General features: G+C 43.1%; 1 protein-coding gene across 23 annotated transcripts in view; it reads right to left on the bottom strand.

Annotated features, from left to right (window-relative positions):
• The window catches only part of KMT2C (lysine methyltransferase 2C), a 279,835-nt gene that overhangs the window by 34,085 nt on the left and 221,440 nt on the right, over nt 1–24,310 (bottom strand). For 17 of the 23 annotated variants that reach the window (XM_042975898.1, XM_042975893.1, XM_042975846.1 and 14 more), the window contains 13 exons: nt 21,289–21,393; nt 19,772–19,909; nt 19,557–19,589; nt 19,308–19,457; nt 14,066–14,198; nt 13,612–13,826; nt 12,515–12,588; nt 11,210–11,392; nt 8,729–10,591; nt 7,953–8,245; nt 4,599–6,403; nt 3,410–3,521; nt 235–313 (listed from right to left, as the gene is read on the bottom strand). In XM_042975898.1, the coding sequence (XP_042831832.1) occupies nt 235–313; nt 3,410–3,521; nt 4,599–6,403; nt 7,953–8,245; nt 8,729–10,591; nt 11,210–11,392; nt 12,515–12,588; nt 13,612–13,826; nt 14,066–14,198; nt 19,308–19,457; nt 19,557–19,589; nt 19,772–19,909; nt 21,289–21,393 (5,183 nt within the window). The remainder of the gene's footprint in view (nt 1–234; nt 314–3,409; nt 3,522–4,598; nt 6,404–7,952; nt 8,246–8,728; nt 10,592–11,209; nt 11,393–12,514; nt 12,589–13,611; nt 13,827–14,065; nt 14,199–19,307; nt 19,458–19,556; nt 19,590–19,771; nt 19,910–21,288; nt 21,394–24,310) is intronic. The other 6 variants (XM_042975990.1, XM_042975956.1, XM_042975999.1 and 3 more) reach the window with 3 other exon arrangements.

A 24,310-nucleotide genomic window follows, 5' to 3' on the forward strand; every position in this document is an offset into this window, starting at 1 on the left:
TCCTAACTCTTAACTATATAGGTCCTTTTCAGAAACTGTCGATTTTTTAACCTCAACTGGTCTCTGCCTGAAAAAGTAACAAAACGTCTTTAGTGCTGCTGAGCCAGTAATATATTCTGGCAGTGTTTTACGGTTTCTACTACTTTCTAAAAGTGGCCTGACTTAGAGAGTCGGGTTCGGTAAGAAACACAGGGAAACGCGGCGGCTACGGGCACTGGTCGCGAGCGGCAGTACCTGGGCCATCGCCTGCGGGAGGAGACTCTGGCCTTCGCTGGTTTGCGCCCCGGTCACCGACTGGCCCATAAAGGGGAACCTGTGGAAACGAAGTACTGAGTGTCAACATGATGAGCGTTTAGGTCGAAAATCATTTTGCTTCTTATCTGTTTTGAAAACTGCTTTTAAGCGCGTAACCATGTTTTCTTCCAGGGAGAAAGCGCAACGGCGTCAGAAACACGTGCGAAAGCCCCACTCAATCGTCACCCTGCAGTCGTGAGGTGGGGACGCTTTCTGCTCCCACTTCACTCACGGTGAGAGGAAGACGCGGAGATCACGTAACCTCTACCACAACCACCAAGAGGCTGCGGAAAGATGCCAGCTGCCAACCGGGCTGCTCCTGGGGTCTCGCTATTACAGGCCTCACTGTGCCTTAAAATAAAATTAATTCACGTCTTCCGGATAAAAAATGTAGCGAAGGCACTTCTGACATAAATTCTTAGAAAATTATTTCTTGTTCCGATCATTGCCCGGAGGGGGACAATGCACACAATAGGTGATGGCGATTAAGAGGTACAATCTTCTAGTTATAAGATAAGGAAGGAAGGAGGAGGTGGAATGTAATGCAGAGGGAATACAGTCAGTAACACTGTGACACTGTCCAGGGGCAGATGGTAACTAGGCTTTCCGTGGTAACCATCTCATAATATAAATATCAAATCACTACGTTGTACACCTAAGACTCATATGATACTGTTGGTCCATAATTATTCTGCAATAAAAAAAAAATCCATAGCCTATTTTGTATTCCAAACTAAAAGATGTCTCTCAATTTTAAAGCAAATCAAAATTTGTCATTGACCAAGAACAAGTCTTGTAAGGCTAAAACTGTTGGGCAAAATGTGACTTATGCTAATTAGAGCTATAAAAACTTCACAGAAACATTACCGCTTTAATGAAAACACTTCCTCGAGAGTTACCAAATGCTTTAATACAGCCAGCATAATTTGATAATAATATCAAATATTGTACATCAGTACTTACGTACCATTGCAATTTAGAACGTATGCTTTTTAAGTTTTTTACTCAGGTTTTTGATTTATCTGTCACCTCCCTGCCCCCATTACAGTCCTGATCTGGAATGATCTCTGGATCCAAATAATCACTCACTGTCCATGTGCCTCAGTCAACAGCACTCTGGTTGACGGAGGGACTACCCTCAGCCCCTCTTCAAAGCACTCAGAACAAGAGCAAACAACACTCGAAATCCTAACTGTGTCTCTCACTGGGAGAGGGACCCATGCTGAGAGATCACTGGTCTAATTCTGAGGCTCCTTTTTTTTTTCTTTTTTTTTTAAACTTGAGGTCTCTGTTTTACATTAAGAGCTAAATGAAATTTAGCATTTCCTTCCATTTTGATACAGGCAGCAAACTGTACTTTTTAGCACTACCATGACTTTGTCACCAACCAAACTCACTTTATATTCATAATCAAAGTTGCTGTGCACACCTCATTGGTCATTTATGTTCATCATTACATACTTAAAAATTATGGTAGTTATCAGATCTGTTGCTAAATTTACTAATGCATTAAGAAGCATATAAACCATAATTTTAAATTTAAGTAACTATATTTCAAATATAATTGATTTCCTTGTAATACTACGTTTTTGATTCTGCATAGAAAACATCAAGAAAGAATTCAAAGGCTTCACTGGAATGTCAAAAATGGTCGTAACAAAAAGTTAAAAACCTCTGTAATAGAGAAATTGTGGTAACAGATGCTGTGCAATAATGAAAATCATTAGAACTACTATTCTCCTTTGACCTCAACAATGTGTCGTGACCATATCTAAAGTATCTCAACAATGGAAAAAGAACTATACCTTTAAGGATTCCCAATTTACCTGAAACAACATGTTGATCTTAAATTCATGCAGATTTTATATTCAACTCCATAATCACCCATAATCCTTTTTATTAAAAAAAGTCCTTCACCAAGGTAATTAGGCTAAACTGAGGCTCCATGCCTACTCTGTTGACAGGTTCTCAACCGCAACACACAGAAGAGTAAGCCACGGTGTTCACTAAAAAAGACACACCAGCACCCTCCTCAGATATTCTGATTCAGGAAACCCGCAGGTGAGTAAATGAACCTACGCTTTTTAAAAAAAACTACCACAGGGGCACCTGGGTGGCTCAGTCGGTTAAGCGTCCGACTTCAGCTCAGGTCACGATCTCGCGGTCCGTGGGTTCGAGCCCCGCGTCGGGCTCTGGGATGACGGTTCGGAGCCTGGAGCCTGCTTCTGATTCTGTGTCTCCCTCTCTCTCTGCCCCTCCCCCATTCATGCTCTCTCTGTGTGTGTCTGTCTCAAAAATAAATAAACGTTAAAAAAAAAATTAAAAAAAAAAAACAACTACCACATAATTCTGATAGTAGTCCATAATCAAAACTTAAGAAAGACTGCTCAATGGTTATTTAATCCACCTTGGGGAGCATAAACACACCAATTTCAGAAATCCAGAGTCTAACAACTCTTACGGTCTTCTTTAATGAAGAATTGCCATTTTTCTGGTAGCAGTGAAAAGACTAATTCTCTAACCACTAACTTTCAACTGTCCCCTTGACATTTTTTTTCTGACTCAAATTCAGTTTGGGGACGTTTTATTTTAGAAACAAATTCACCGTTGCCTTAACCACTCAGGATCTTTTCTGAAATGTCCCACATTTTTCTCTGCATTGTTCGTTGGATGGAATACAAAATAGTCACAGACTTAAGTAAACTATCTTCTTTTCTCAACAGAACAGCTTTCTCTCTATCGTCTTGTGTATCTTCTCATCTTCATCAATTTAGGTTGAAAGACTCTCTGTCCGAAGCAGCTTTTAGTTAGATTAACTACAGGTACTTGAAAGAACACACTCCTAAATCCACCAGCTTTCCTGATTAAGTCAACCTTCCAACCATCCTCTGATGTTTTATTACGTCTACCATAAAACTAATGGAAATTAAATCCTTACATTTGTATAGCATTTTACACTCGATCACACCCAGCTGACCTTACAACCAATGTAAGTATCTAGTGTTCATTCCCGGGATATATAAGTTTTTTTAGTTACTACATGCTTTTTCTAGGAACTAGTAATAATTCACGTACTTCTTGAAGCACAATAGAAATGAGAAACATCTTCACCTACCTGTTCATAACCATGGGTGGCATGCCCATATTGTTTTGTGCCATTACTTTATTTATGCCTTTTAGGGCCACCATTTTGGCTTTCATTATAGGGTCTGTAATTGCATCAAAATCTAAAGAAGAAATATTTCAAAGTTACTTATTTCATAGTACTTGGTTCAAGTAACACTAAGAGATAAAGTAACTATCACAAACATCATGTCATCTATAGACTCATAATCCTCATAATAATCACTATTACAGCTTTTCGTACCAGGTGAGGAATTACGAAATGCTAATAACCTTATCCTGAATTTAATCTCATCTCAGCAATCCATAATTGGATAATGCTCCAATACGTGAGTCGCGCAAAAATCAGAACAAGAGGCCTGCCACATTTAAGGGAGACGGTGGCAATCATCTAAAGCAATGCAACTCCTTTTCATCCAAACTTCTGCCAGGCTAATCAGAACGGCTTCCTTAGTAATGCAGCATCATGAACAAGAAGCTGCGGTTATTTCCAATACTAAGAATGCCACCAAACTGGTTATCACTTTGAAAAGTAAAACATGTCTGTTTCTTGAGGGTGCAGCTTGGCAATAAGGACAGACCTACTGAAAAGACGACTTCTTTGCATGTAAATGAAAACTGGATCCCCTCCCAATAGGACAAGATGGGTAAGGTCTATAGGACAGAACGTCAATCTTACTGTTTAGAACAAAGCGTTCCTTTGACACGTGTGCCTCGATTACAAATTCTTACTATTGGACGCACTCGGATGTTTTACGGGCTTTGGCTGTTTTCAAATTCATAAGGTATTGGAAATAAGTTAAAGAACTTTATGTGACCAAACTTTGCCAAGCACTTGTCGTACACCAAGGACAGTGGTAAGTCTATTTCTATCGTAATTTCTTGAAATTCATCTTTCAGTGACTCAGAATACATGGGAAGCAAGAAGATGCCCGCCACTTCTGTTAAACCGTACCGTAACAAAGAGAAGCGAGGTCTGAAACCCAGAGCTTTGAATCTCTTGATTCCTGGGAGGAACCTAACACTCTTTAACTGCTTTCATCTTAAAGCGGAAGGAGGAACAAACACAGGACTCTCGCTGCTCTGGTCCGCGTGTCATTTTAACACCGAAATCCCGGAAGCTTACCGCATGCCACCCTGACGCCCACAGCCATGACTACAGAAGCCAAGGGCATTCCTACCGATGTTAGGGAAAAACGGCTCTGCCCGCTGGCGAATCATAGCTTGCATCTGTCTTTGCTGCAGCTGCTCCTGCCTCTCTTGATCCAGAAGGTCCTGCAGAAGCAGAGGCTGTTCCTCCAGAAGGAGGGGCCTCTCTCTACTCTGCTGGGCTAACGTGGGAGGGATCATCAGCTGCTGGGGTCCAGACTGGCTCGTCAGAGGCACAGTTTGATTTGCAGGTTTTCCGGTCCCAAAACCGTGATTAACTGGTGACTGGCCTTGAATGAATCCTGGATTTACCTGCACGCCCTGAGGAAAAGTATGGTTTACCCTAGAGACTACTGGCACGTTAGAATTCATGGTACCATCCAACACGTGCCCGGGCGGTGTCATTAAAGGAGGCGGCAAACTTGACACGTGACCGGATGGTGAGGCTGGCAGCGTGGGTGGCGGGGACCCCAGGGGCCTGACGTCTGAGTTATCAGATTTTTCATTAGCAAGTAAACTCGAGAGAACCGGAGTTGATGCGGTTATGCCGCAAGAGTTTATCACGTCTTCCGCAGGCAGCTGCGTGGAGCCGCGGACACCTGGGGTGGAGCCAGTGGCTTCTCGGGGGGGTCTCTTCTCCAGTAGATCCGTGTCGCAGGGCTGCGGGACAGCCTTTTCTCCGTCACTGACATCTGTGTGGGCTGAAGCCTGTGAGCTGGGGGTGCCGACGTGGTCTTTACTCTCATTGCTTCTCTCACTTTCACATCTGCCTTCCCCTTTAGAATCCGGAGATAGTACTTCTGTTTTTATCTCACTGGTACCAGTGGATTTTTTCCACGGAGAAGGTTTATCAGAAGGAACCACAGTCTTGTCTTCCTGCTCCTTCATTTTTGGCTCAACAGACCCACACTGATTATCTATCTTATCATCGATGGGAACATTAAGGTCTAGTTCCTCATTAAACATGCTTTTCTTATCTCCTAGGTCAAGTTCTGGATCTGTGTACGCAATGATATCAAATTCTCCTGACCTTAAGAGGTCATCCAGGTTGGGGTCATTAGTTTCCAAATTACCTAAAGTGTCCAATTCATCTCCCTTGCCGTCCTCTGTGTCTAGATTTAAATTTTCGAGATCTTCATCATCCAAGTCTTTGACTTCCACTCCCTCGAGGTCTTTAACATCTAGTTCCTTTACAGATGGGTCATCAGTATCGAGTTTTTCTTCAAGACCATCAGAAGACTGGGTGGTTATCTGTAAATTATCAGATGCTGTTTCAGCTGGTGTAGATGTTGACAAAGAGGCCTCTGGGAATTCACCACCTAAGGGATGACTCAGGGACCTCATGACCATAGAAGATGAATGGGCGGGATGGCTTTGGTCTTGCTGCGATGGTGGCACTTGTTCCAAATTTGGATGCAAAGGTAGCTGGGTTGGCAGACCTTGAGAAGGTCGTCTCAAGGGCTCTGCGTGTCTAGGGCCTGGAAAGTCTGGCCGGGGAATGAAGTTTCCATGTCTTGGATGAGAAGGTGCCTCTAGAACACTGCCGGGAGGAGCAGTGAAGGGCAGCCGCGGCCTTCCATCGGGCGCCCTGTGCCTCAGTTCAATAAAAGCTTGACCCAGTATGTTATGCTGCTGAACCGGCAGACTCTGTGGTGGAAAATGCTGAGGGAGGCCAACTGGGTTATTCATTTGCGAGTTATTTAAAGGCCTCGGCATGTCTACAGACATCGATCTTCTCAGCTGTGGAGGAGCTCCAGACCCCTGTATTTGCTGAGGAGGTGCAAGGAAGCGTTCCTGACTTGACAGGGTACCATGACTACCTCCTGGAAATCCAAATCTTTAAAAAAAAAAAAAAAAAAAAAAGAATTAGAAGAAGTAGAAGAAGTAAATTGTTATTATTAAGTATCATGTTGAATTTACAGTTGGGTTAAAAAGGAAAAACTCTAGATTAAAATCAAATGCAAAATTAATGATACCCAATATAACGACTTAGCAAAACAAAACTGGCACCGTTAGAAAGCACTTATAAAGTATCTATGTGCAAGTAATTCTTGCTAAATACCCTATAACGTACACCATCTCTGAGCTCTAAAGGCATATGATCTAAGACAACATAACCTGCTGCCAAGCAGATGGAATCAATTGTTTAGAAAGAAGCTTAATACTATTGCAGTGGAGTAAGAGTCTTCTCCTTTTTCTATATTTATGGAGGCTGCAAGGAGCAGGCTGACCGGGGGGATGCTTGAAGGCGGCTTACAGGCCTTCTGTCCTTGAGAAGACAAAGGCACAGGTATGATGACTGGATAGACTGATCTATGTGCTTGAGAGGAACGACTACAGAGGCATTAAGAGATAAACAATGACAGGTACAATGTGTAAAAATTTAGTAGATGAATAAATTGTAGGACAATTTTTTTTTAACATTTATTTTTGAAGGAGAGAGGACAGAGCGTAAACAGGGGAGGGGCAGAGAGACAGAGAGAAAGAGGGAGGGAGGGAGGGAGGGAGGGAGGGAGGGAGGGAGGGAGGGAGGGAGGGAGACACAGAAACCGAAGCAGGCTCCAGGCTCTGAGCTGTCAGCACAGAGCCCGATGCGGGGCTCGAACTTGCAAACTGTGAGATCGTGACCTGAGCCGAAGCTGGACGCTCAACCGACTGAGCTGCCTGGGCATCCTAGGACTATTTTTATCATTTACACTGTAGCTCACTCTAGAAAGAACTAAAGGTAAATTATAAGTAAATATAAAGCAGAGCAACAGGTATAACTGAGGAAGAAAAAAAGGAACGTAAGGATAAGACTGTAACATGGCGGTAGGTATTAGACTAAAAACCACATGTGACAAAACTAACAGCACATCCTCAGGAACACTCTATTTTAACATGTTTGGCTCCAACCTTTCTACCAGCCACTTCAAACAAACAAACAAACAAACAAAACCACTAGTTTTACAACTCTCTCTCACCGAGAAAAGTTCCTAAAGGAAAACATCCCATCAATTTGGAAATCGCCACAATTATTTACAACGGAAGTTAGAAGGGAAAATTCGGGGACAGGACAATACTCACTCATCACATCACAGGAGGCTTTCACAGAATGTGGTAGTGACATCTTAGAGGTCTGACTGGTGTGATAAACTACATCACTCCGGCCGTAACGTAACCCTAATTCAGCCAATGCTTAATAACCAAGGGAATGTTTCTAGAGTCTGTAGAGTTCTCAGAGGTTACGAAAAGAAAAATCCATGACCTCCCATTAGTGGAAAATAACACTGATTATACCTCAAAGGAAATCGCAAAGTGAAAAGGAGTAACAGCCTCTTAAGAGTAACTTCATTTGTCTATTTCCATCTAGTAATTCAAAGCTGGCATGAAACTGAAAGCATTACCTAAATCCGTGAGGTCGCATCCCCATACCAGTAACATCAGGAGGATAGGGTCCGCGTGGATCTTTTGGGAAAACTGCGTATCTAGGTCCCAGAGGAGGGACAACAGGAGATCTGATGCTCCCAGGATAGGGGGGCGGAGCCCTAGCAAAAGCCTGGCTGATGCTGTCCGGCTGCCAGTGCTGCAGGGGCGCTGGAAGAGGCCCCGCTACTGCATCCTGGGACCCTTTGTCCTGCCGACCTGCCATCTTCTTCTGCTGTTGCTGCTGGAGAATGATTTCACGTAACTTCTGCCGCTGGATGGAAAGAAACGAAGATCCCTGGGATTTCTGATAATGAACGAATGGCTTAAGTCTTAATACTTCCAAAACGTGACTGCGAAAAATGCTTAAAATATCTCAACGTTCAAAGTATTGGATAAAACACGAGTCATACTTAACTACTCAACAGATTATAAAAACAAAGTAATAATTTGGGTACTTTTTTTTTCCTTGCCACACAAGTATCACAAAATTGAAAGCTTTCACATTTAAGAGTCATGAAGATCAAAAATTCAAATTTTTGAACAAATTCATGACAACCAAACATCAGATGCAGAATAAATCAAATTCAATTGTATTATAATTTTACCAATTTCATTTTTCTTCTTTGCAGAACAAATTCCACAGAATAAGAAGATAAACTTTAACATCTGTGTAGAAATTACTCAGCTTGATGAAATGCCTAGGTTTCCGCAATGACACACTTAAAACATCTATGAAGACACAACGTGTTTTTACCTGTCTCAATTTCTCTGTATCTGCTTGTGACATGTTTACGGTACTCTGCGTCTCAGTGACCCCGGAAGTTGGTACAGGTCCAGGAAGGTGGGAGACGCTGGAAAACTGTTGGCTCTGAGAACTCATTGGAGAGTTTGAAGGCGCACTGAAGCTCCCCTCTGATCCAGGCCTTGACTGACCAACATCATGGGCAACTTGACTTGTTCCAAAAGAGTCAGACTGAGTTCTTGGAGTCATTGGAGGCTGATCATACGCATCCCGAGTAGCAGACGGGGAAACTCGGCTGAAAGTTTCTGAAAGGCTAGGTCCAGGTGGCCTAGGACTTGGGGAACATGTATCAGGTGGCCTTATCAACGGACCAGATAAAGCTGCTCCTCGATTTTGTGCTGCTTGCAGGAAAGGATCCTGATTTGGCATGAGGACCGGTCTTGTCATTGAGGACCTAGGAAAACCCTCTGAAATCCTTGGCCTTGGTGCTGCTGGTGGCTGAGAGTAAGGTCTTGGTGTTCCAGGGGGATGCGCATAGGGGTCCGAATGCCTCTGGTTAGCGGCCGGCGGCACAAACAAGTCTGCTTGTGTAGGCGGCCTTGGGGTTGGCGGCTGCTGACTGTAGGGGTCAATCGTGGTGGGCCGGGGAGTTCCAGGAGGTTGAGAGTAGGGGTCTGGGTTGGAGCGAGATGTTCCCGAGGGTTGGGGGTAAGCATCTACAACAGGGCGTGGAGTCCCCGGGGGCTGGGAATACGGGTCCTGAGATGTCGGCCTTGACATGGTTCCAGGCTGGGAAAAAGCCCTTGAGGAATGGGCCAAAGACTCATTTGTTGCCGGATGTGGGGTCAGGGGAGGCTGGCTGTATGGGCCACTTGACTGGCTGTGAGAAAAGTTATCTCCAGGTCTCGGTGCGAACGCAGGCCTCTCGTAAGGGTCCACAGACAGTCGCCTTGGTGCCTGCGACACCGGCCCATAGGGATCCTGGGAAGGGGGAGGGGGCTGCATCGGAGCCTTAAAGGGCCCAGGGCCACTGTCGGGAGGTGCGGGTGTCAGCAGGGGCCGTGCGTACGGGTCAGGAATCCGCTGTCTCTGAAACACATCTGCCCTGGGAGACGGTTTGCTGAAGTGATCGCTGGTGCCAGCTGCTAGAGGGCCTTTTGCAGTCTGCTCGGCAACCACCGGAGACCGGGGGAGGCCCGAGGGCTTGGGAAACTGGTCGGTCATCGTAGGTCTGGGCGTGTCTGGAGGCTTTGCACAGGGGTCACCATTTGCCGTGGAGGAAGCACAGAAGTCTCTGACTGGGGACGGCCTATTTGCCGTGGCCTCACTCAGCGGAGCAGGCCTGGGGACTGGGGGCAGAGGAGCACAGTTTTCCGCCAGGGCAGCGGGATTTCTTCTGGAAGACCCGTGGCCCCCAGGAGGTGGTCTCGGAGTCCCCACCATTTTTGCGTAAGGATCCACTGGGGAGGGTGGCCGGGAGTGAGCGGACCCAGCTGAAAACACCTGTGGTGAGGGGGGCTGACAGGTCTGCGGCTGTGACAGACTCTCCTGGACGGGGGGGCCTCGGGCCGGGGCTGCAGCCGGGGGAGGAGCCTGCGGTTTCACGAACACGTCGTCTGACGACGCGGACGAGGGGGCGCTGGGGAGCTGCTTCGCAAACAGGTCCTTGCGGAACGCCTGCGCAGGAGACGCGTTCCCGTTGCCAGGCTGGGGGGTCAGGGGGCTCTGTATGCCGCTGCTCGGCGTGTCCGGGCCGGACGGGGCCACGGGGGGCTGCGCGCCAAACTGCTGCTGCTGCTGCTGCTCGTTCTTCACCTGTTCGAGCTTCTGCGTGGCTTCGATTTTGGCTTGCTGCTTGCTCTTCTGGCGCATTTGCTGTGAGACAGGAAAGAAGAGGCACTCGCGTGGTTAAGGAAGAACGTGACTGTCACGGGAGGAAAAAAGCCACGGGAAATTAGTCTGTCGGAGGTCACCAGTTGCCAGACTGCGCCCGTATCAGATCATAAACTCCGGAAGAGCAGAGGCGATTATAAACTCCACCACAGAGCACCGTGGCTATGCCCCAGGCAATATGCTATTTGCAACGTTTTAATGAGCTTCCCCAGTCGCCTGAAATACAGTTTGCTGAGAAAGGTGGGTATTTTCGCAATGTCTGTTTATTTACTTTTGAGAAAGAGACAGAGGAAGAGAAAGCAAGAGAGGGGCAGAGAGACAGGGAGACAGAGAATCCCAAGCAGGCTCCGCACGATCACAGGGCAGAGCCCGGCATGGGGCTCGAGCCCACGAACCGTGAGGCTGTGACCTGAGCCGAAATCCAGAGTCGGATGTTTAACCGACCGAGCCACCCAGACGCCCCAAAGGTAAGTCAAATTTTAACCACGTTTTCATACTCTGGTAAGAACTATCTTCTGAAATAACGACATGAATTACTTACTGTCCTCTCGAAAAACAAAAATACAATCTAAAAGCAAATTATTTTAAAAAACCACATACCTGTCTAAATTTCCATTCCTGTTCATGTTCCGATTCTCTTTGCTTTAACGGATCTTTAAAAAGGTCCGAATCAATGCGAGAGCCAGGATCGATGCTGTCTTGCTGTTGCTGCCTCTTCAGGGGATCATTTGACATCTGTACTTTATTAATGCGTAAAGCGGCCCTGTTATCTCTGGCTTTTTGCTTTGAGAAAAGGAGAAGAAAGTTATCTCCCAGCAGACGTTAACATGTTTCGAGAAATAAAACTATGATGAACTTTCTAAGAAAAAGTTGGGTTAAACGGTTGAAGGGAATTGAAGTAGAACCCTTCAGAGCTTCTGGACTCTTGTGCCCAGAAAGCATCCGGACACCACCCCACCCTCTCCCGTTTTTAACGCATGTCGCCTCCACGGAGGACATCTCTCTATCTGAGCCAGGCTGGAGAACCCAGAGGTAATCTGCCATTTTCAACCCTTATCTTCACAGACCCTTCAAAAACGGAAACATCAGCATCCCTCTTAATTTAGAGAAAAGGAAAATATCAAGTCAATCCTCCAAATCTAAACTCTGGAATCTGGAGCTTAGCATTGGAGAACACAACCGAGGAACACTAAAACTACCCTATCACCTTAGTATAATCAAGCTAAAACACAAAGCATTGTCAACACATCAGAAAACGTTTCTGCTTTACCCAATTGTTATCACTGACAACAGGTACCCTGAAGATCAAGTTGGAAGGTAATGGGATATATTTTTTAAAATAATAATGTCCACTTAATATGCTTTACAATGGAAGCAAGGATTTGGATCCAGCTGACAATCTTAATTTGGCTCTTTGGGAGAAAACAATTCACCACCTGAACTGTGGACCTTATAAAATATCCTAACAATCCCTTGCAAAGTTCATGTTTCAAAAGCTCCTTAAAGGTGTCGAGATATGTCTCTTTCAAGATACAGTCTTTACTAAACCTAACACAAAGAGAGATTATTGTGGAAGACACTGAGGCACACTGATGCAGCCTCAAACAGTAGTACTCTTTCAAAGAGATAAAAGAATTTTAAAGTGAAATGAATTAAATAAACATGCTCCTAAAATAACCGATTTCAATCTTCAATATCCTGGTTCTACCAACTAGCTTATGAGAAAACTCCACATCCTATCTCAAGACATAATAGGAAATCACTATAAAAACAAAGCTGTGTATTAGTTGTGCAAGTATTAATATGTGTTTTCTGCAACAGAAAATCTTTATTAACCTACGACAACAAAAGTAAGGTTTGGGTATTGTGTTTAACAACAGGACACATGGGAGGTTTGGTAAATACCACGTAAGGCGCTCTTTCCTGCGAGCTCGCTTTTCTCCACAGCTTGGCAATCTGCTTCACTCTCGTCGTCCAGTCTGCAACAGAAAAGCATGGTCCACACGTTTATGGAGCTGCGGTCAGGACGCATCGCCACGTGGTGTGGACAGTTCAACTTATTCTGGCTGTGTGTTCATGAGTGAGTAATTCTCTGTACAGCACAAAGTTCCAGGCATGCAGTAGGCCAAATGAGGATTTGCTGAATGTAGTGTGGCCTTATTAAGAATCTCACTTGTAGACTGGGGGAGTTTTTAAATTGAAGGGGCTAACCAGCTGAGAAAATGTTAAGCCAAACATATAATAACTTCTCTCAACCATGTAAGATGCTTCAAGAACCAAAGCTAAAAGTTTCGTAAAACATCAGTCCTCCAGAGAAGTCTCTCAATCGGACCAAAAGGAGGTAATCGTAATTATACATAAGCACCTCACCAGCGTTCGTGCACAACAAACACATGCAAAACCAATCATTCCGAGCCATTGCTATGAAACTTAGTGTTGGGACAGTAAGCGAAAGGAAAGATGGGTGAAATCGACAGTGTAAAAGTAGAAACGATGTTTTTAAAAAGCTTCAAAACCCAAAGAAAATGGAAATCAAGTGACATGTCAACAGCCTTAGCATGGTATTTCATGAGGTTCTAGAATCACACAGTAAAACTATTAAAGCATTGAAGAGAATTACTTAAAAAAAACCGTAGCTCTGATCTAAGGATAATTTTTCATTGACACAAAGCAACTCAACAGAACCAGATATGCTCATCTATCAACAGCAAATCAAAGTGTGACCAATAGTACTTGAAAAAGAGTAGGTATATTCCTTTAACAGACAACCCTGCACTGAGCCACTGATTTCTGTCGTTGTTGCATAAGGTAGCATTTATTTCTATCAAGATGTTTCTAGACATCTATGGAATCTTCTCACTGTACACAGTCATACAAGATGAAAACTGGTGTTGATACGTGGACTTCCTACCACAGTCACCAATGGAAACCACCGGCAGGCAAGGCAGCATGACCTACTCAGGGCGGTGGTAACACAGAGAGCCACACTAGGTGTGAATTACCAGGGAATTCCTCCTTCAGGCTGGGGAAATTGATGTTTGTGTAGAGAACAGGTGCTACTGTTGCCATTTCACCCAGAGCCTCTTCCTTCTCCCATTTCAGCGTGCTTCTCTGGGCATTTGACATTGTATCGTTCTCTCCCTCCACCGTGGGAGCGGATGACGTCCAAGAGCTGTTAGGATCACTTGCCATCGGATGAAATGCTGGATTTTTATCCCTGGCAGATAATAAATAACTTTACTTTGTAAATATAAAATTACCTTCTAAAGACTGTGGGCAAGCACAAGTTCACTAAACCCTCTTGTTGCAAAAGAGCTACAATGTTAGATCATCTGCAGCAAAGATCCTGATACACGGAACGGACGCTTAGTGCACAAGAACTTAAAACAGACTAGCATTTATACAACAAAAATTAATGTTATTTAAGTTTCCATGGAAAATGAAGGCTTCCAATACCTGGTATCAGTGTAAGGGGATTGTGCTACAGTAGAGAAAGTTCCCAATCCACTTCCAGGAGGCAAAGAATTATGTGAGAGGTGAGGATTGGGTCCAATAAGGCCATTCATGAGTGGCATCCGCGAAAACACATCTTCAAAGAAGAAAACACCACTTCAGTTTGCATATTACTCATAAATAATTTTAAAGAGCAGCTTATTTATAAATAACATGTCTAAAGAAAAACTTCTAGCACTATTTAAAAGTAGGATTTCTGTTTCAATATTAAACTAAAATATTGCGTAAAGAATGACTTTCGGTTGTATTTTGCAGTATGGTCCCTGTACTTCTGTTTACTTCATCATGGTATACTGAAAATGGCATGTGTTTTGGAGTCTGAGAGCTTAACGGTGCTACCGTTAGAAGCTTAATTTTGCTTCCTGTCGGAAGGGACCCCATCACTATTCCTGTAACGTGGAGGTGTTCCCTACTGTCACAGACACAAGGTACGTGGGGTTCTCAGCACAGCGCCTGTACGCAGTTCACTGTTCAATACATATTAGCTCCACAGAAAGGACTCTCCCAGCAAATGCTCCTACATTTTATTAAATAGTCTTTCTCTTCTTCACTCAAAATCTACACACAAATGCTTCCTTACATTTTACTCTTGCTCCTGTTGATACAAAAAACCATCTATGATTCTTAAATTGGTACTTGTTCTAAAATTATTTGGAACAAGCAATATTTCATCTACCATTATCAGACAGATGATTATTGCTAAAAATACGTACATTCTGTTAGGGACCTAATTTTCATTACTGGCTTGCCTTTCAGCCCCCAAACACATTTTTAACTCTCATCCCACCTTACGCACAAGCTTCAAATACCTGTCTTCTTTCCAAACAGCCAGCAGGCAAACCATAAGACCCTTCCTCTCCTAAAGCATGTAACTCCAACCTCGACTATGATCTACTGTTCTGAACAATTTAGGAATTAGCCAACTGTCCTTATCCGAGCAGTTTTCTGTACCTTCAAAAACCTCCTCCCAAATTAGAGACATACTCTGAAATAATAAACACAAGGCCTCTGTTGCAACAGCCAGAACGACACTAGGAGATCCACTTCACCCATCACCCATCAATCATACAAATGAAAATACAGGGACAGAGTTGGCTAATACTTGGCCCGGCTGGTATAATGGTAGAGTACTCCCAACAATCACTTTGCCATACCATTAGAAAAAGGAATAACCAAGAACAGTGTCTCACCCACATGTTTTACACTGCACGATGTCCTTTCACCTACCAGACCCTCTGACTAGAACAACACTCTACTATACAGAGTTCCGGGTCCTATGTGTGAGGATACTGAGGCTGGGCACCTGCAGGTTTTCAGGATTTGGTCTCCAGGACTTCCTAAGAGCTATCTGACTTCCCAGTTAGGGCTTGTTCTCCTACATGGCAGAGCTGGGCCCACCGGATCAGAACTCCACAGCGACAAGTGTCCCAGTAGGTCTATATTCATGCCAAGGGTAAGATTAAGGAACAACGTTTCTGCTTTTATTCAAAGGAGAATGCCACCTCTATTTTCAACTTCACTGAAAAGTAGGTTCCATTAAGGGATATGAGATTTCACTGAAAAATGTCAACCATCCTGGGGCGCCTGGGGTGGCTCAGTGGGTTAAGCGTCCGACTTCAGCTCAGGTCATGATCTCGCGGTTCATGAGTTCGAGCCCCGTGTCGGGCTCTGTGCTGACAGCTCGGAGCGTGGAGCCTGCTTCGGATTCTGTGTCTCGCCCTCTCTGCCCCTCCCCTGCTCACGCTCCATCTCCCTCTCTCTCCCTCTCTCAAAACTGAATAAATATTTGAAAAAGAAAAATGTCAAAACGTCTTCCATGTGATTAGCATAAACAGAAGTTTCTTTATTGGTAATGAGAATGTGATCCATGCCCGTCATTACTATCTTAAGCACAACGTGGCCATATTGAAACTTGTCATGATAACAAGAGCGTATCAAGCCCTTCGTTATATGCCAAGCACTGTTCTGAAAGCTTTACACATATTAACTCTTTGATCCTCATAATAACCCTAGGAACCTAGGGTTATCACAGGTAGCACCAGGGAAGCAGAGACCTAGAAGTTAAATAACTTGTTCAAGGACACGTAAACGCAAAGCATTTCTCATTATTGTTATTTTAATTAAGAAGTGTCTCTTCTCTCTTTCTCTCACATCTACCATACCACCCCAACCTGATCATCCCGGTTTATGAACGTAACCTCTTTCAAGGAATGAATCATGGTAACAATTGAAAAGCCACTTCACCTAACCTTCAGTGAAAGTGATTTCAAGTTACTCTATCTCAATCTTCTTGAAATCTCCCTTCTCCATCTTCTGACCTTCTGGATTACTGTCCACACGTTACACTCTGGCACCCTTTCTGACCCTCCCATCGAAGTTACCCCACTGAGGATTACCAACAATCTTAGTGTCCAATGAAACGTCTTTCAGGCACTCATCCTACCTGACATTGTAACTTGTCTCTAACAATCCTCATTTCTAAGATTCTATGCTTCTCACTCAGTCTACGTCACGGTTTTATTTTTTCACTTTCACCTAATCCTTGAAAAGGAAAAGGGAAAGGAACACGTAATTGCGCGTGTACTACAAGCCAGGTGAGTTAAGCATGTGACTGGTCACGTTTAATTGAAGAGTTCTTCGAGATTCTGTGTGCTATGGCAGTACATCCTCTTCAGAAACCTCCGCCTTCCCACAACTTCAACTAGTGTCACTCCACATGCATTTCCTCGATTTTCACCTATAGCCTCGAACAGCTGCGAGTCAGTCCGCCTACAAGTCAGAACAACGTGTGTGTCCCATTTCTAACTAACAATGGTCTAAAACTAAATTTGTCACGCCTCCACTACCACCCTCTGCCACACACACACACGCACAGCCAGTCTTCGCTGTTCTGGGCTTCTAGTTTATAGCCTGATTACCTGTAGGCAAACCTGGCTTCCATACAGTCTAATTCGGTTTGTGTTCCACATTTCCTTGTGCCTCACATCCATTCAGTAGCAGACTCCTACTTATTCTAACATCGCTATCACTCATATCCGTTTCTTCTTTTCAATTAGCATTGCAGATATATTTCCCTGGAACCCAAGTTTTCACTTAGTTCCAACCACAATAAACTCATCAGTACAACCCTCGTGTCAAATTCATTTCCAATACTGACGTCAGAGCTACCCTGCCAAAACCTGTAACCCATCAGGTCATGTCACTGGTGTGAGACCTCTGAGCAACCTGGAGAAGAAAAGGCAACTGGCACAGCCTGTCTCACAGCCGCCGACATACAATCTAGACCCAACATGCATTTTCCGCTTTTGCTCCTTAAATGCTACCCACTTACCGCTTCTCCTCCGCTCTGGAAAATGTTCAAGTTGCCATTATTGAATATCTATGTGTCACTCTGTATATTACCTGATCATGCTTTAAGTTACAATTATTATTCTTTGAAACATGACTGCCAAAATCTTAACGACTCTTAAAGCTCTACCTGAATTCTGGTCTACTATGATATAACTCAGCTGTATACCTCAAAGTCCATATACTAGGATTAAAAACTCTGGACGGGGTGGGGGGAGGGGTGGGACCATTAATCTTTGTATTACACATAAGCAACCAACAAAACAAACAAAGGCATCCCCTGAAAACCTTTCAAAAATGAGCCTATACTGTTAAAGGCATTTAAATAATGACGGTAAGATCTTTTATTTAAAAATGCATCTTTAACTGATTTGATTTCTAAAATACAGACTTTGCGTTTCAGAAAACATGGATATGTTTTTTTTTTTAATAAGTTGAGAAGAGAAATATTGAAGTGTTGCATTTCCAATCATTAAGAAAGCACATGGGAACAATTAAGACAAGAAGCACTTGTGATGAGTCTGTTTTATCCAAATGTAAATCACATGTTTAGTCTAGCAAAAATCAAGGTAAACTTATGTTTAGAGGCTAAACTAGCAGTAACTAAAATATTTTAATTATGTGTATTATGGCATTTTGCATGTATGCACAAAATTGGCAGTAAAAATAACATTACATTATTTGCACGTTTCAGCACTTATACAAAAACAGTGTCACAGTTTATAAAAGTATCATTAAGTTACTCAATTCAGTATATCATCATGAAGCAGTGAAAACAAGATCTAGGGAACTGACCCTATGCTCAAATCACCACAGACACATGCCAACACAGGACTCCAAACTACCCCCCACGGGAGACTCCCACACCTGCCACACCATCTCTTCCCCTCACTCTACAAATTTTAAGGCTAGGCTGTCCAATTTCAGCTCTCCAGAAACATGGAGAAATTCAACCCTTAAGTCTTATGTGGCAACTAGTTACAAGCAGGTCGGAGAAAACAGATCAAAGTAGGCAGATTTGTACAAAATGAGAAATTTGGGGGCACGTGGGTGGCTCAGTCGGTTAAGTGTCTGACTCTCGGCTTCGGCTCAAGTCATGATCTCACAGTTCAGGAGACTGAGCCCCAGGTCAGGCTCTTTGTTCACAGTGCAGAGCCTGCTTGGGATTCTCTTTCTCCTTCCCTGTCTGCCCCTCCTTAACTCTCTCAAAATAAATAAATAAACTTAAAAAAAAAATGTGAAGTTGACAGGAGACCGAAGTTGACAGTAGAGAAAGGTCAAGGATTTACTCTGAACGGATGTGCTGAACACATATTCTGTGGCGAAGTCCATAGAGATGAGGACAGATATGGCCCTAGCCTTCAGACAGTTCACAATCTAAGGGGAAAACCGTAATTACCCAAACAAATATCTATGTCTGTGCCACACGCTGCAGCGAAAAGCATGGGGCTGGGTGAGGAGGTGGAGATTTGCTAACCACTGAGGAAATGACAGCGAAAGCGGGACCAGGTCAGTGAGCACAAGGCAGCCAGGTGGAGGGTCATTCTCCAAACATGTGTGCAGGGAGGGCTAGGCAAACGGGAGCCCAGCTGGGGAAGGGAAGCAGGCAGGTACTCCTCCCCCACGGCCCCCACGGTGAGAAAAAGAATTCTGCTCTCGAAGTGGATCACAGATTGCCAGAGAAGTTCAGGGAGGAAGGGGTGTGGCTGAGATCAATTCAGATTATTTTCCCATCACCACAGAGGAGGGTTTCCTCCTATTGGTTCCTAGCCATTGTTTCTAAGGGTCGAGGCCGATCTGCTTTAGAAACGCACACACACCGCAGAACCGTACTTACGGAACTTTTCTAGAGGTGACATACCCTGGCTGTGTATGGGCAGCAGCTGAGGTGCAGGCGGTGGGGGAGGCTGTGCTAGCGGGGTCGGCTGGGCGGTCGCAGGACTAAGCACAGCGGTGAACAAGTCTTCAACATCCTTCCCTCCAAGCTCTGTGAGACAGAATCGTAGCGGTAATGAGACGAAGAGACTACCGAGCCAAAGCACCTGGAATGCCATTGTCAGAAACTCGAAATACAGAACACAAATACCTGGAATTTTATATAACTTTCCAAGAATTGCTCCTAGGATAAAACAAAGAAATAGAAACATTAACAACTACCATTTCAACATACGGATACAAAATAGCATTTGACACAGAAATGATCAGAACAGAAGTTAAATTGGAAAGAAGCATGCAGAAATCTTTGAAAATCATATTTACTCATGTCTTTTAGAAAGCCTAGATGTAGGGCAAATATTTTACCATCTGTGACCATTTTGTCTAGCTCAGGACTGAGGATTCCATCTAGCTGCTCTTCACTTAGTGGTCGTGAAGTGGGATTGACACTTGGCTGAGGCAAAGACGATGCATCATCCGCGACAGGACCAATATCTATGCCGGCTGGAGGGGCAGAGTAAGTAGATTAAAAGCGAATCCTGAATAGTCACGTAAAATGCATGACACTGTTTACTGGCCTTAATACACGACAATATGATTAAAACGGAGCAATGAAAAGTTTGCAATTCTAAACTAATCAGGATTCTTGTATCAATCTGAATAGTCACATCAGGAAAAATCAGGCACGATGTATTTGTAAACTTAGGTGCCATTTAAAGTTATATTTCAATCGAAGAAAACACATCTCCTGAGGAACAGAAGAACACTCCTGAGTCTGCACGTCCACAAAAAATGAGCACCACATTATTACTTTGGAATCTACAAGAAGATTCAATATACAGTATTCAATATACAGTCAACTGCTTTAACTTGGAAAATAGTGGTTTCAGATGTATAGCTCAACCATCATATGTAGTGTAGGACACAGGAGGGATAGAATCTCACGTAACGAAATGCTCTAAAATTCTCAATGGTTAGTAAACTTTATCCTTTTGTGAATAATTTCAACTACAGACCATGTTTTGGAAATATTCTGTAGTCACAAAACAAGACATTGCTTATGTTCCTAAAATAACGGGCTTTGTTTCGTATAAACTGGTTTTTAGGCAAAAGTCACATTTAAAAGTGGTCTATCATCCACTTTATCACGCTCTCTCAATACTGCTGCCATTAAGAACTAAAATGTAGTCTGCTCTTCTTTGATCCTATATTAGGAATTAACTCTCTAACATGTGGGTCGTATTATAAATTACATATTAACAAGAATAAAATCATCCATTAAAGAAACAAAACAAACAAAACAAAAGAGGAGCTGCTGGTAAAGTCATCCACAGCACAGCACAGCTGCACCATGCTTCAGCTGCACGCACAGAGGGAAAGCAAGGATGGATTAGTGACAAATTAGCACTCTAGCAATACGCATGCACCTACAGGCTGCTTCAGCTGAAATCACTATAAAAAAGAAGACTACTTCTAGTCAGCCGTCATCCATTACTCAGTTTCTTACCAAATGGAAAAGGTGAGCTCTCAACCTGGAAAGTGCATAAATCAAGACCTACAAGACCCAAACCAAATAAAATGGATGATTACCACGGGACCGGGAAGTGAGGGGCAATGCAAACAAAAGAAGAAACAAGATACGGCAAGACTGTAGGGCAACAAGCCTTAAGTTTGATGCAATTAGAAAGACAACAGAAATTAACTTGCTATTTCCTCTCCTAAAGCAGAAAAGCTGAGGTAGATCAAATAAAATGATGAGTTCTTTGACAAAGCCAAAACAAACGTTTTTTCAGTTTCAGAGAAAAGACTAAACTTGTTCCACACACACATATACCTCTCATCGTATCATAAAACAGACACCAGACAAATATAGACATATATACCTGAATGATCAACTGATTTTGCAAGGTCATCTGAAATTATTCCAAGAATGTCATCATCTGTGTTTAAGACTTCAGAAATATCAGCTAAGGGGTCATCAGTCGTACCTAAGCATAGCAAGTATATTTTTAAAGTCTCAATATTGTCCTAGACATTACATTCTAAAACACCCTCACTCATTCAACCACTCACTAAATATCTAGACTACACAGAAGTGCTAGAATCATAAAAAGTTAAGATTATCACTTCTAAAATAAGGAATTTTTCAAAGACAGCACACGCCAATGTTTTGAATAACAAAACATTAAAAATTAAGACTTTTTTGTTTTGTGACTAATGTATATCAATAAAATAAAACTTAAAATAAAGATCAATAAAATAAATAAATGCAATAAAAGTGAAATAGAATGCTATAACAAAGCAAAAAAATGCATTAAGTAGCATCTCTAAAAGTGACATTAGAAAATAAAACACAGAAGATAAATAAAATATGAAAGTCAAACCCATTACTTAGAAGTTTCTTGTGAAGTATAGTAGGTACCATATAGTTCGATGCCTGCTTCCAACTCTGATCTCAATACTGATTAACCGTTCACTTATTTATCCAAAAGATGTCAGTATCCACAGAATTAGGTCGATGGACTATATTAAAAGGCATTGTTCCAGCCACCGGGAATTCAGAATAACCAAAACAAAGTGCATGCCTACTTTACTTTCACAGGAGGAGTTAATAAATAAATGGTGTCAGTATAAATGCTATGAAGAGAACAAGAAGGAAAAAGCATAAGAATAAGATGTGGAGGTGACTAACTATTAGACAGAGTAGTCAGGGAAGACCTTTTAAAGGACATGACCAAGGGTAAATATAAAGGGAATAAGGGAGTGATACGCAGGAAGACAGAGCGAATACTCCAGGCAGAGGGAAAAGCAGAGGGCAAGACTGGCGCAGGAAGGGTTTTGCCAAGTGTGGCCAGTGTGGTTGACTGTAGTGATGGAGAGAAGGAGTGATAGGAAATGAAAAAGGCAGCAAAGTGAGATTATGTATGGATTGTAAGTCATGGCGAAGACTGAGCTTTAGTCCACAATATAAAGAACGGGAAGTTGGTCGAAGGCTGATGGCTCGCAGGGCACAGGACTGATTCTTACAGGGAAAGTGCCGGCCGCCTGGGGGCGGGGGGAGCGCCAGCAGCATGGGAAGTCTAGGTGAGAAGTGGTGATGCGGGCACCAGAGCCGCAGGGAGAGGGGAGATAGGACGTGGCTGACTTTGGGATACATTCTGAAGGCAGAGACAAGTTTGTGGATGGTATCAGGTGTGTGGTGTGAGATAACGAAGAGTGGAGGAGTTCTCCAAAGGCCTCTGGACTCATCAGTAAGACAATCGATTAGCTTTAATAATTACATCAGTCATTTAAGTTAAGGTACATCTGAATGTTTTAATCCAGGTCAGCTATGTTTTTACTTTAAAAAGGGGGGAGGGCCCATAAAAAACGGTAAGATTCTAGAGCAAATATCCCTGTAAGACACAAATAGTCTTGTCCCACTGAACAAACACTTGTCAAATAGAATTCATACATACAGAAGATTATAATCTTTCAAAATGAAAACTTGTGTAAATGAAATGCCCAAATATTTGTTAAGTGTTTAGAGAAACAAGCTTACTTCAATAGTGTATTCTCTAGACATTTGAAGGAAAATTCAAGTGGATAATTCATTTAGGGATCGTGTGTGTGTGTCTGTGTGTGTGTGTGTGTGTGTGTGTGTGTGTGTTAAACCAACGGAATTCTACTACACAAATTACAAGTAACATTTTTTTAAACCGCGTTTTCAAAGTTCACCCCACTTGACAAAAGGGATTTTCTATCCTACCAACACATCATTAGAACTGATGGAATGGACTACACTGAACGAAACCCAACAACAACAAGCCGCTACGACTAGTTAAGTTGCCCATTAGACCGTCAAGAGTCGTCCAACTGCAGAGAATGTCCGTGTCGTCTGGGTTCCAGAGTGGGTTCTACTCCAGCCCTCCACACTTTGGCTTCGTCACCCAACCATTCTCAGCGGCTTCGTGAACTTATCCATGTTTTCTCCCGCTACAATATGCCTTCTGCCCAGCATCAGTTCTCTTCCTCATAAAAACTCAAGCGCAGGTAACTTCTATCTAAATGGATTTTCATAGTACGATACCCTTTGAAGGGTCTACAGGTCTTTCATTATGTATTTTAACAATACATAGACACGGATAAGAGCAGCTAGGTACTGACAACAACAGAATTAAAATGATCTGCCAAGATTAAACAAATAAAAAGCATGGCCTTCAGGTCACTCCTTTAACTTCACTGTTGCTCACAATAAGGAAGATTGGACATCCTGTATGCGTACAAGGGGGTTGGTAAGATTGCTTCTAATCATTTCAAGAAGTTAAAAGACTGCATGTCAACTAGGGTAATGCCAGGTTAATGGAACTGTAACTACTTAATATATCAAAAGTCATCTTTCAGTAAAAGGTCACCTTAAGATTACTTTCAAAATTGAGTTATAAAATTTACTGAGGAAAAACTCTAACTAATGGCAAAAAGTCAGAAAAACATTAATTTATAACTGATAGTGAGATAAAAATCTGGAAGTGGGGGAAAGTTCTATGATCACAACTCCTACATGCTGAACTACTTAAGCTTCTAGATCTTTGTTGACATTAACAGTACTTTATAAATGTTATTTCTCATACCTTTTTCCGCTTCTCAATAGTCCCCATAGTCACTCTACCTAGGGTAGGGGTTGTCAATACAGGGGACATTTGGCAACATTTCTGATCATCACGACATCATAAGGACAGAGGTGCTAAGTGTCCCACGGGGCACCACAGCGCCACCCTCCAACAAAGACTTCTCTGGCCCAAACAGTAGTAAGTGTCAGTAGTAAGAGACTGTGATGTAACACAACATACTCCACCGTTTTAACACAGTCTGTCAGCCAGTTCCTGACTACAGCATTCTTTTGTTTTCCTCTTTTGAATTTCTTAC

This window comes from Panthera tigris, chromosome A2 (assembly GCF_018350195.1).
Source record: "Panthera tigris isolate Pti1 chromosome A2, P.tigris_Pti1_mat1.1, whole genome shotgun sequence".
NCBI classification, from domain to species: domain Eukaryota; kingdom Metazoa; phylum Chordata; class Mammalia; order Carnivora; family Felidae; genus Panthera; species Panthera tigris.